The 12,655-nt window shown below is 46.3% G+C and overlaps 1 protein-coding gene across 1 annotated transcript in view; it reads left to right on the top strand.

The window, feature by feature from the left end:
• The window catches only part of LOC115092343 (retinal guanylyl cyclase 2-like), a 175,926-nt gene that overhangs the window by 73,484 nt on the left and 89,787 nt on the right, over positions 1-12,655 (top strand). The window contains exon 9 of the mRNA XM_029603144.1: positions 12,059-12,219. Within this exon, the coding sequence (XP_029459004.1) occupies positions 12,059-12,219 (161 nt within the window). The remainder of the gene's footprint in view (positions 1-12,058; positions 12,220-12,655) is intronic.

Genomic DNA, 12,655 nt, shown 5'->3' with positions numbered 1-12,655 from the left:
GAAGGAATTTTGGATGTGTACGGAGGACTACTCTGTCATGAAGGAACTTCGTGAAGGGTTCGTAAGTTACTAGTGCTTGTAGTTCACTGACCCTTCTAGCTGATGTAATGGCTATGAGAAATACCGTTTTCCAAGTAAGGAATTTAAGGTCACAGGTATTTATGGGTTCAAATGGAGAACGCATAAGCTTGGTTAAAACTACGTTCAGGTCCCATTGAATGCTTGGGGAATGAACTGGAGGTTTAATGTGAGTTAGGCCTCTCATGAATTTACTGACGAGAGGCTGCGTGGAGATCGATGCATCTCCTAGCTTGTTATGATAAGCTGAGATTGCACTTAAGTGTACCCTTACCGATGACGTCTTAAGACCAGAGTCTGAGAGATGGTAAAGGTAATCTAGTAGCGAGGTAGTGGGGCAAGTGAAAGGATCTAAATCTTTCTGAGTGCACCATAAAGTAAACCTTTTCCATTTGTAGGAGTAATTCTTTCTAGTGGAGGGTTTACGTGCAGCTATTAGTACCTGAGATATACTAGTTGAAAGGTTGAATGGTTGTAAGATCAGGCTTTCAACATCCATGCTGTCAGGGACAGGGATTGAAGGTTGGGATGGCGCAACTGACCCTGTTCCTGAGTTATGAGATTGGGAGCTACTCCCAGGCGAATTGGATCCCTGACTGAGAGATCTAGCAGTGTGGGGAACCATACTTGTCGAGGCCAATATGGGGCTATGAGTATCATTGTCCCCTTGTCCTGTTGTAGCTTTACTAAGGTTTTGGTTATGAGCGGTATTGGTGGATACGCGTATAACAGGCCTGAGTTCCAATGGCGGGCAAACGCGTCCTTTGGTAAGCTGTTCTGCCGGAAGAGGAGAGAGCAGTAATTGTTCACTTTGTAGTTCAGATGTGACGCAAAGAGATCTATTGTTGGTTGACCCCAGCGTTGAAATATCTTGATTGCTAACGCTGGGTCGAGGGACCACTCGTGTGGTTGAAAGTGACGGCTGAGGCGATCCGCTACTGTGTTGTGGATGCCTGCTAGGTAGGTGGCCCGTAGTAGAATTGAGTGTGCTAGGGCCCAGTCCCATATTTGAGCCGCTTCCTGGCAAAGGAGGTACGAGCCCGTACCACCCTGTTTGTTGATGTACCACATGGCTACTGTATTGTCCGTTTGGATCAGAACAGTCTTGTGTGAAAGGCAGTCCTTGAATGCATATAGAGCATAGCGTATAGCTCGAAGCTCCAGGAAATTTATCTGAAAGGAAGCTTCTTGCTTTGTCCACTTGCCCTGTGTTTTCAGATGAGCAATGTGCGCTCCCCATCCCAAGGTGGACGCATCTGTAGTTAAAGTCACTTGTGAAACTGGTTGTTGAAAAGGTAGGCCTTTGAGCAAGTTGAGTGGTGATGTCCACCAGAGAAGGGAATACTTCAGCTCTGGTGTTATCTGGATGTGAGTGGACAGTGGTTGAATGGCTTGAATCCATTGAGATTTGAGTGTCCATTGCATTAGTCGCATGGTCAGTCTGGCCATGGGAGTGACGTGAACTGTTGAGGCCATGTGTCCGAGTAGGATGAGGCACTGATGAGCTGTGACTGTATATTGATTGCGAATAGAATGTACTAGGAGAACGAGCGATTGAGCCCGGTCTTTCGGAAGAAAAGCCTTTGCTGTGATGGTGTTGAGATCTGCACCTATGAACTGCAACTGGTGAGATGGTGTGAGCTGGGATTTGTCGTAATTGATGAGAAATCCCAAGGAGTGAAGCAATCTTATTGTGAGATGGAGAGAAGTGACAGCTCCGCTCTGTGTATGACTCTTGATGAGCCAATCGTCCAAGTAGGGGAACACATGTACTTGTTGCTTGTGAAGATGTGCCACCGCTACTGCTAGACACTTTGTGAACACTCGAGGTGCTGAGGCAAGGCCGAAAGGTAGCACCCTGTATTGGAAGTGTTGACCTTGTACCAGAAATCGTAGGAACTGTCGATGAGGTGGAAATATGGGAATGTGAGCGTAAGCGTCTTGAAGATCCAGAGAGCAGAGCCAATCTCCTTTTTGAAGAAGAGGTAGCATGGTGCCTAAGGACACCATCCTGAATTTTTCCTTCTTTAAAAATTTGTTGAGATTTCTTAGGTCCAGGATAGGACGTAGACCCCCGGTTTTCTTTGGAATGAGGAAATATCGGGAGTAGAATCCTGTGCCCCACTGAGGCCTGGGAACTCTTTCGATGGCCCTGGCAGTCAGGAGGGTAGATAATTCTGCTTGCAGGATTGTGTAATGATGAGACACTGTCCAAGACGGAATAGGGGGATTGTCTTTTGGTACAGTGAGGAAGTCCAAGTGGTACCCCTGAGATATGATTGAGAGTACCCATTGGTCTGTAGTGATGGAGGTCCAAGTTTGAAGATGGTGAGCAACTCGGCCTCCAACCGGTACTTGTGGATAGGGATTTTGATAATGACTCATGCCCTCTGGTTGAACTTCAAAATCCGGAAGTGGACGCCGCAGGCGGAGGTTGTTGAGGCCTAGCAGGTCTTTGGCGAGGCTGAGGCCGTTGAGCAGGTCTTTGTTGTCTGGGCCTGGCTACTGGCGGATAATACCGCCTAGGGCGGTAATATGGCTTTCTTTGTTCCCTTCTTGGAGGCCTCCTAGAAGGTTGATGTACCTCTTGTGGCAGCTGAGAAAGCTGTTTGAGGGTTTCTGTATGGTCCTTGATGGTGGCTACTGCCTCCTTGACCTTATCGCCAAAGAGGTTCTCCCCTAAGCAGGGCAGGTCCGCCAAGCGCTCCTGTACCTCTGGTCTCAGCTCTGAAGATTTAAGCCAGGCCCATCTTCTCGCTGTTATTCCAGCTGCAGACAATCTGGAGGTTGTCTCGAATGAATCATACGTGGCCCGAACCTCGTGTTTCCCCGCCTCTAGGCCCTTATGTACTAGGTTTTGAAAACCTTCCTGAAGATGGTCAGGTAACTGCTGAGACAGGGATTCAACTTGCTTCCATAGGTCACGCTGGTACTGGTTCATAAAAAGCTGGTATGAATTTATTCTAGCTACCAGCATAGCAGCTTGGAAGATTTTTCGACCAAGATTGTCCAAGAACCTATTATCCTTTCCAGGAGGTATGGAGGCATGTTGCTTTAATCTTTTGGCCTTCTTTTGGGCCGACTCGACCACCACTGACTGATGCGGTAGTTGAGTTTTTTGGAACCCCGGGATGGGTTGTACTAGGTAAGTGGCATCCGCCCGCTTATTAACAGCTGCCACCGACCCAGGGTGTTCCCATATCCTGTACATAAGTTCTTGTAAAACTTCATGAACAGGAATAGCAAGAATTTCCTTGGGAGGGTCTACGAATTGAAGCACCTCCAAGGTTTTTTGTCTGCTGTCCACTTCAGAGATGAGAGAAAAGGGAATTGTTTGAGACATCTCCTTAATAAAGTTGGAGAAAGAGAGATCCTCCGGTGGTGACTTTCTTCTATCTTCTGGGGGAGAAGGCTCAGAAAGGAGGTCTTCATCCGAGGAGAATTCTTCGTCACTATCATCCAGAGGGAGCTCCAACGGCCTAGTAGGCTTAGTTGGCATTTCAGAAAGTGGAGTCTGAGGTCTGAGGGGTGGTGGGACACCCGAAGGACCTGGTATTGGCTCTTGACTGTCATCTACATCTATAGGATGTGGTAGAGATGAGAAGCAATGTATTAATGAGTCCAGTTTGTCCATCAATGGTTGAAAAATGGACTCTTGAGAAGGCATCGAAGGTGCCATCGGGATCGATGGCCGTGGTGGAATCGATGGTACTCGGGGAATCGGCAATGCTGAATCCGGTGGCTGCGGCCTAGGTAGAACCGGCAATGGAATCGGCGCCATCGAGGAGAGCGGTGATTTCCTTGGCATCGGTAGTGAAGGAATCGGTGATGGAACCGGAGATCCTCCTATGACCGGTGTCGATGGCAGAACCGGAGTGGCAGGCCGTGGCATCGCCTCGATAAAGGCATCCTTAACCGCTTGACGTATGTAACTGTCAAGTTCCGCCCGCATGGATGATGTGAACAGAGCACCCATGGGGGGAGGCGGTGGTGGCGACAGTAGTACGACCTCAGGGCCCTGAGGAGGTACGATTCCTTCCGCCGGAATCGGCGAGGGTTGGCCTGTCGGTGGCTCGGAAGCCTTACTTTGGAGCCGGGCTTTCTTACTCGGTGCCCCGTCTTCCGCCGATGGCTCACCGGGTATCGGAGCGATGGTTGCTGGTTGCGGCCTGCGATGCCGATGGCGATGTTTATCTTTTTCGCGCCCTTTTTCGCTACTCGATGTGGACGCTCTGGACGATGGTGAGGGGGAGGAAAAAGGAGCGTCTCCCGAGTCACCGGAGTGACGTTTCTTCAAGACTACTTTCCTAATCGCCCCAGCCGGAGACGATTGTGTGGAAGTAGATGGAGCAGTAATCAGTTGAATTTTGAATAATTGCTCCATCTTGTCCATCCGTAGACGTCGACCTTTCGAGGTCATCGTAGCGCATAAGGGACAATTTTTTACATCATGACCTTCACCAAGGCAAAGTACACAGTCTTGGTGAGGGTCTGTAATAGACATATTTCTCGCGCATTTCGGACATTTTTTAAAACCTGTAGCCATTTTGTGGCCGGGCAGCCGTCGACGGCCTAAGGCTCAGGTAAATTTTGTTTTTAGTCAAAAAACGGCACGGAACCGCGAGAACGGGAAAAACTCACCGCGATGATCAAACTAAGGGAGACCCTCTGCGTTTGAAGTTTTTTAAAGCTTTCCGTAAGGAAAATATGTGGAGAATCCCACAGGACTCCTGATAACCGCGAGGCTAATTGCTTCGCGGAAAAAAGAAGACTAAAGGGAGACCCCTGTGGCAGGGAATATCATGACATGCTGGGCATGCTCAGTAGGCACTCTGGTGCCAGTCAAAAGTTTCATAGAAACTTTTACAGAAGTTTTCCGTACATAGGGCTCCATTACCGATGTCACCCATATGTGAGGACTAGCATCCTGCTTGTCCTGGGATAATAAATTTTACTGCAGCCATATCACTAGAGTCCTACAGACCCAGCCCCAGTGAGTTTTCCAAAGAAAGTGTCATTGTTAAGAATCCCTTGGCTCCCCAGCCTGAGCCTCCGGGATCATATGAAAATATCGTGGACCCCATTACGGCATTGTCCCGTATAGACTGCTCCCCATCCAAGAATACATGCACTTCTCCTAGGGATTCCTTCTGTCTCACCCCAGTCCCCAACATCCACCCCCATACACACCATGCACACCATACATACCAGATATCCATCCATTCACACTCACGGCTCGTGATTTGCAACCTTAGAAGGCTCAGGGCTCCAACATACCACCGTATCCGAGGCATGTCGAGGCTCTCCTCCGCCCCCCCCCCCCCCCCCCCCCCCCCAGTAACATTGAAATATAGGATTGAAATCACAAGTGTAAACCATTACATTATAACTTTGTAACTCTTGGAAACTAAAACAAAAGGCTGGAATTTCGACGCTCTGGTGTCACGAGTCCCCTCTGGGAGTCAATCTTCCAGAAAGTCACTGGCGAATCAATACAACTCAAACATTGAGTAAGGTACTGGATAGAATGTCGAAGAAGCAATAACACTGGCTCCAAACCAACGCTGGCAATAAGTGGTCCCTAGGTGCTTATTTCCCACTGTTCGTCAAGAACAACCTAGCCATGGCAGATCTCCCTTGTAGTTGAAAGTTACTCGGCTACCCCCGGTCCAGAGGGCACCGCCAGAGCCAAGGTCGCCAGGAATGCTGTGGCATCATCAGGTTTCAGAAAGAAGAGAGTTTTGTTATCATGGTGTATCCTCAGCTTGGCCAGATAAAGCAATGCGAACGAGATGTCTCTCTTATGCAATTCAGTACACGTAGGCGCCATTGCTCTTCGTTGCGCGGCAACAGCCGTTGAGAAATCATTAAAGAGCAAAATGCGGTTCCCTTCATATTCTATCACTTGATGTTTTCGACACTCACGCATCAGCTGCACCTTATGCAACCAGTTCAGGATACGCGCCATGACCGGTCGCGGCCTATTATCCTGTCCTGAGGAGGGCCTATCCGATGGGCTCGCTCGCAGCGCAACTGGCCTACCAAAGATGTCAGGCCCAGGTGATTAGGGAGCCAGTCCTCTATAAGATGATACAGCTCGGATTCTTTTACAGTTTCTGATCATCGATCCGAGTCAGGAGTATGGCCTGCTGCTCCGTGAGAAGTTGGACCTGTCGTTCTGCAGTTTCCAGCCGATCATCCTGATTACTGATCCTTTGCTCCACGCTATCCATCTGCTTGGCCTGCCCCTCCAAAGTCCCCTTTATATCATCCATCATAGTCTGCAGTCTGATGAGCCTCTCATCCAGTGCTCCCGAAACCCGGGACGAGATTTGCAGTAAGACATCCTCCGACACTGAAGTGAGTTGCTTCATATTCTCTGCATTGGTAGCCATTTTGGCTGCAGGAATCCCTCGCTCAGTACAAGCCCGAGAACTCCGATGGTGCATTCCGCGTTTGCCCCACGCTAGGCTGTACCAGAGTGCACAATTTATCTGCGCTGGAGGGGCTGATCGTCTTGCAGCTATAGTCAGTAAAATCCGCAGTAATATCCGCTTATGCTGTAAAAGTTGGTGATAGGGAGAAATGGAAGGGCTTGTTATACAGCCGTCAGGCAAGGAGCGCTGGTGGATCTAAGCAGTCCGCAGTGACATGCAGGAGAATCAGCAGGCATGCCGGTATGTAGTAGAATTGCCAGAGAGAAGATAGGGAGCAGTGCTCGCTGTACTGCCTTCACACACTGAGGTTTTATCCTCAAAATTGTGCTCCGGCTCGGCAAACCCCTCTGGAATTGAGATTTCCTAGGCATCAAATCAGGACCCAGATATCCTTAATGAGAACGCGATTAGAGAGCCGCCATCTTGCCATGTGGCTTTTATAAGGATCTTGCTCTGCGGTCTGAGCCCCTCTCCGCCTCAGTCCCGATCGCTTGCTGCCCCAGCGCTCCCAAAACAGTCCAGCCTCCTCACTGACCTTTTCCACTCTGCACAACTGACTTGCCCCAGAATCGCCCCTGCAGTCAGGGAGCTTATTTATTATACTTTTGTCGGGCGGCCGCCATTTTGGCTTCACGAGGTGAAGATCCGATGCGTGTTGTGCCTGTTACCCACTCCCGCGACACCCGGCATTTCACAACTCTGTATCAGGGGCATTGAGATGTGAGAAGCCCCTCCAGAAAGGCTCGAACAAAATCGCCACCTTTTCAGCCGATTATAGGGGGGAAAACAGAAGGGAGCCGCAGAGCTCACTCTTCCGACTACCTTTCCGGTGACCCCGGATTTTAATGGATACAGCGCGTATCTATTAAAATCGCGCGAACAAAAGTACGCGCGGGTGCAGATTTCTAAAATCTACCCCTTAATGTGCATTCAATAACTGTTTTGGCATGCTAAAATGATGTTAATGCATGTTAAAGGTATTACATATGCTTACATTACCATTAATACAAAATATAGCTTAATGCTGAGAATATTTTAAGTTGCTGAAGTTCTTACAAAAGCATATTAAACAGCTCCTTAATATTAGGTAGCCGGCCCCTATCTTGTAGTGCAACACCATTCTGAGTCTGGATGAGGGTGGTGGTGGGGGGGTGGAGAAGTTAATCTCCAGGATCCCTGGCACAGTCACCAAAATAAAAGCAAGGATGCCAAAAGTGGTGTTCAAAATAAATTATTTACTGTGACTTATAAAAACAGCATCCAGTCTAATATCTCAAAAAATCAGCATCAACCAATAGTCACACTGAAAAAATGGTTTTATTGTCCATGTTCCTTATACCATTATCCATAGCAAAAATTCCAAACCATGGGTCAAAAGCTCTCAATTTGTAATCCAAATCCAACTCTGTTCAGATGTCTCCAATACAAGAGTCCAACCTGTCTTCTTAGTTGGCTCTACTACAAGAAAAAGAGTCCAACCTGTCTTCTTAGTTGGCTCTACTACAAGAAAAAGATGGCTTTCCGAATAACGGTATATAAAACTCTTCTTCAAATAAATCTAATATACAAATCTCTTCACCCTTGCTTTTCTAGTTGATTGGGCAAAAATAAACTTGACCAGTCTGTTGGGGTATTGGGGGGGTGGGGGGGGGGGTGGGGGGGGGTGAGGTTCCCTTCACTCTAGACTAATCAATCAAAAAACCCCTCCTCATCTAACTTATCGGCCTTTAAATCACTCATGCACAAATACAGGATCGACATTCTTCAGACAAAAAGAGACTTCTACTCTCAAAAAATCAATCACTTCATCCACGACCCAAAAGCCCTCTTTTCCCTGGTCTCATCTCTCACCAAACCACCTTCTTCAACGATCCCAGATGACAAAGCTGCCACTAAAGCTTCTGAACTTGCCACATACTTCAAAAATAAAATAACAAACCTACTCGCCTCCCGTACAAGCAATAAAGTTCCTACCCAACATCATTCATGCTCTCCTAATCTACTACTCAGCCCGATATATCCTCAACTTTCCTCAGCCTTCTCGCCACAAACGGCCCGCTTAGAGGATTTCGAGCTTACATCTTCTTTAGAGATTGAAAACCTTTTAAAGAAACTCAAGCCATCCTCACACCCTCTTGATGCAATTCCAGCTAACCTTCTCATAACCTGCGCTAAAGACGTCGCTAAGCCTATCACCCAGATCATCAACGCCTCTCTATCACAGGGCCTGGTCCCTGACCCCCTCAAACTTGCCATCTTAAAACCCTTATTAAAAAAAACAAATCTCTCTACAGATAACCCAGCAAATTTCCGCCCGATTGCTAATCTTCCGATCATTGCCAAAATCCTGGAAAGAATAGTCAACAAACAGCTCTGAATTTCTTGAAAATAACAACATCCTCTCCCCGGCTCAATTAGGCTTTTGCAAATCCCGCAGTACCGAAACTCTTCTTTTATCTCTGTCAGACAACATTCTCATGAATCTAGAAAACAAACATCCCTGCTTGCTCATCCTCCTTGATCTTTCGGCCACCTTTGACACGGTCAACCATGATTATCTCATCGAAAGACTATCCGAGATTGGCATCAAAAACAATGCTCTAAACTGGTTCAAATCTTTCCTCCAGAACAGATACTACAAAGTTAAGATCAATAGCAAAGAGTCACCACCGTTCAGTTCCACATTAGGGGTCCCTCAAGGCTCTTCGCTATCCCCTACGTTATTCAATATCTATCTTCTCCCGCTTTGTCATCTCCTTTCCAATCTAAAGTTAACCCATTACTTATATTCAGATGATGTCCAAATCCTTATTCCTATCACCGAATCACTTCAAAAGACCGTACTTTTTTGGAACTCCTGCCTCCTCTCCATTAACAAACTCCTGTCTAACCTTAACCTGATACTCAATACTGACAAGACAGAATTCCTCCTGATCACTCAAGATGGCACCCTTCCATTGAATAGCTCTCACCTTCCATTGAATAGCTCTCACCTTACGCCGCTCCTAGTTCTCTCCCCACGGGTCAGAAACCTTGGGGTGGTCATGGATAACCATTTGAGCTTTTCTGATTTCATCAACACTATGGTTAAAGAGTGCTACTACAAACTCCAAGTTCTAAAAAGGCTTCGACCCCTCCTTCATTTTCACGATTTCAGGTCAGTGTTACAATCCATCATCTTCTCGAAAATGGACTACTGTAATTCACTGCTTCTCGGTCTCCCAGTCTACACCCTAAAGCCTCTTCAACTGTTACAGAACGCTACAGCAAGGTGTCTCACTAAATCCAACAAAAGAGATCATATAACACCAATTCTAAAGAAGCTCCACTGGCTCCCAGTCAAATCTTGAATCCTGTTTAAACTTCTATCAATCACCCACAAAGCCATATTCAACAACACTCCACTGGACCTCAGAATCCCTCTTCAGCTTCACACCTCTTCCCGACCGCTAAGATTAGCACAAAGAGGAACTCTACATGCACCTCCCATGAAAACATCTTTAAGTAAAAGAGCTCTATCCACAGCAGACCCCAAACAGTGGAATCTGCTTCCTCCGGAGCTAAGGCTGATACATTGCCCCAACACGTTCAAAAAAAGACTCAAGACATGGCTATTCGGTCAAGCATTCCCTTAACTTACTTAGTCTTCCACAGCTCCCATAGACTGTTTTCATACTGTTGACGTCCAGAACCTCATGTTTTTACTCATCAATAAGAAATTTCCCCCTCCTCCCCCCCTCCACGAACAACCTTCCTTCCCCCTCCCCCCCATTAGCAAACCTCCCTCCCCATGCGCTAGTTTCGCTCTAATAGTGCATACTGCTACTGTTCCTAGTTATGTTATGTTATATTATCCAAGTTGTTCACTCCCTTGTTCATTGTAAGACATATGTTGTCATTGTTTTCTACTTGTTATAATGTAAACCGGAGTGATAAGTAATTCTGTTACCTGAACTTCGGTATAAAAAAAGTTATAAATAATAAATAAATCAATCTTTCCAAAAGTCTTCTTCAAATCTCTGAGTCCTGGTCCCAAGACTCCAAAAACCTCAAAATCTTCTCAAAGTCCACAAACTCCAAAAATCACTGGTTTTGGGATCCTGATGGGCTTGCCAGCTTCTGTCCTCCAATTTTACTTCTCCAACTGCTTCTTTCTTGAGGTTCTGGGGGAATCTCTATCTCCAACCCTCTGTGGGTCTCTCCTTCCTTCTGGCTCTTACAGCCTTGCCTAACCCTCTTAAGAACTGAGCATGCTCCAAGGGATTATATACCGCAAGAAGCCTATCCCCTAAAAAGGTGGGGTTTTGTCAAGGGGAGGCTTAAAAAATGTAAAACCCCTCTCCCATTGCCTAATAATGGAAAAATACTGGGGATTGTATTAGTGATGAGCAAAGCCCCCGTCACAGTTATAATGGCTTACCACAAATCATGTAAAAAAATATCCTCCACGATTTGTTGTAAGCCAAAAAAAGGTAACTTAAGAGGTGTAGTTAACTTTTATCAAGAGCATTGGCATGGTAATGTCAATGGGCCAACCCAGCTGGACTGAGTCAAGCCTAGCCAAGACCTACCAAGACCCTCCTCACCTCCCCCACATCTGTCCCTCAGAAATGAGTCAAGGGCCCAGGACATCCCCGACCTGCATTTACCTTTTACAGAAAAAAATGGTAGTAGCAATCCCCACTCACATCTGCCCCACTGTTTCTCTTTAAAAATGGCACCAGCCAGCCCTGAGAATGGTACCAAAGTGACATCAAAATGGTGCCAATCTTATGGTTGACTGCAGCCATTTTTTTGTCAGCCCATGTTTGTAGGGCCATACAAGAAAATGGTGCCGGCCAGCCCTGAGACCAGTGCCATTTTGAATTCACTTTGGAGCCAGTCTCAGGATGGCTGGCATCATTTTTAAAGAGATATGGCAGGACAGGAGGGAGTAGGGATTGCTCCCACCCCTTTCTTCCTACAAGACCTCCACAGAAGGGGTAACTGGGGACTAGGGAAGCCCTGACTCATTTCTGGGTGGTAGAGCGTTTGAAGGGGCTTGGAGAGGCCTGGGAGTCCTCAGGAAACCCTGAGAAGTGGCAGTGGGAGCCTGGAGGGCGCAGAGATGCCATTAAAAAAAAAAAAAAAAAAGAACTAAAAGTACTTGAAAATTTTGAGTATTTGGTGGCAAGGCATTCTTTCAATTTGTTCCATTGGCAAAGAGCTGAAAATGGACTTTCTCAGTTTGGCTGTGTCATGCATTTTAACCCATTATGTCCTAGTGTCCCATTTAGAGGATAGCTTTTAAAAAGTTTGGGACATAATGGGTTAATCAAATGCACATCCTTACTTCTCAAGGTAAATGGAGGTTCCTCTAAGGTGAGAACTGTACTTGAATCTTTAAAGGAATACGCACTTTGATCATTCGGTAAATCCAATCCAGCGCTCTCCCACAGCTTTCCTCTGAGAGTCACCTCAGGTTTCTTGGGAAGGTTTATACAGCTGACAGACAAAAGAGAACAGCTCAACAGTCTTTAAAATATGTTGCTTTTTCCCCCAAGGGCATGAAATATTTACATCATCGGGATTTCCCCCATGGACGTCTCAAGTCTCGAAACTGTGTAGTAGATGGACGTTTTGTATTAAAGATCACTGATTATGGATATAATGATGTCATAGATGCACAGAAGTCTCTACATGTTCAGCCATCCCCAGAAGGCAAGTGATCTAACTAGGGAAAACACCTATGTGGAGTATTTCTATGCCTATTGGCAGTACCCGAACACCAAATCCACTTAATTCTTGTTTGATAGAATAAGAGGCTACTAAGATACAAGGCAAAAAAAGGGACATTTTAGAAGCACTGTTAAAATATTTTTTTAAAAACTATTCATGTTTGTTACAGACTCAAGCTCAAATATGTTTGTCGGTTAGGATGTACAAACTAGTCGAGGTCAAATTATTTAAATTTCAGCCCAGCTGGAGTTTGCCAGAACTTTTAAATGCTCACACATTTAGGGCAAATCTGTCCCCACTGCTTTTTAATGTTTGGGGTTTTTTTAGTCCTATTAGGTAATTTATTGTGTTCTTTTGGGTTTACAGCATATACCGTATATATATGCAGATGATATCCAGTTGGTAACTCCAATAGGCCAGGA

Source organism: Rhinatrema bivittatum, chromosome 5, assembly GCF_901001135.1.
Source record: "Rhinatrema bivittatum chromosome 5, aRhiBiv1.1, whole genome shotgun sequence".
NCBI classification, from domain to species: Eukaryota; Metazoa; Chordata; class Amphibia; order Gymnophiona; family Rhinatrematidae; genus Rhinatrema; species Rhinatrema bivittatum.
Note: the sequence above shows the minus strand (reverse complement) of the source record. Positions and strands in the feature narration are given on the sequence as shown.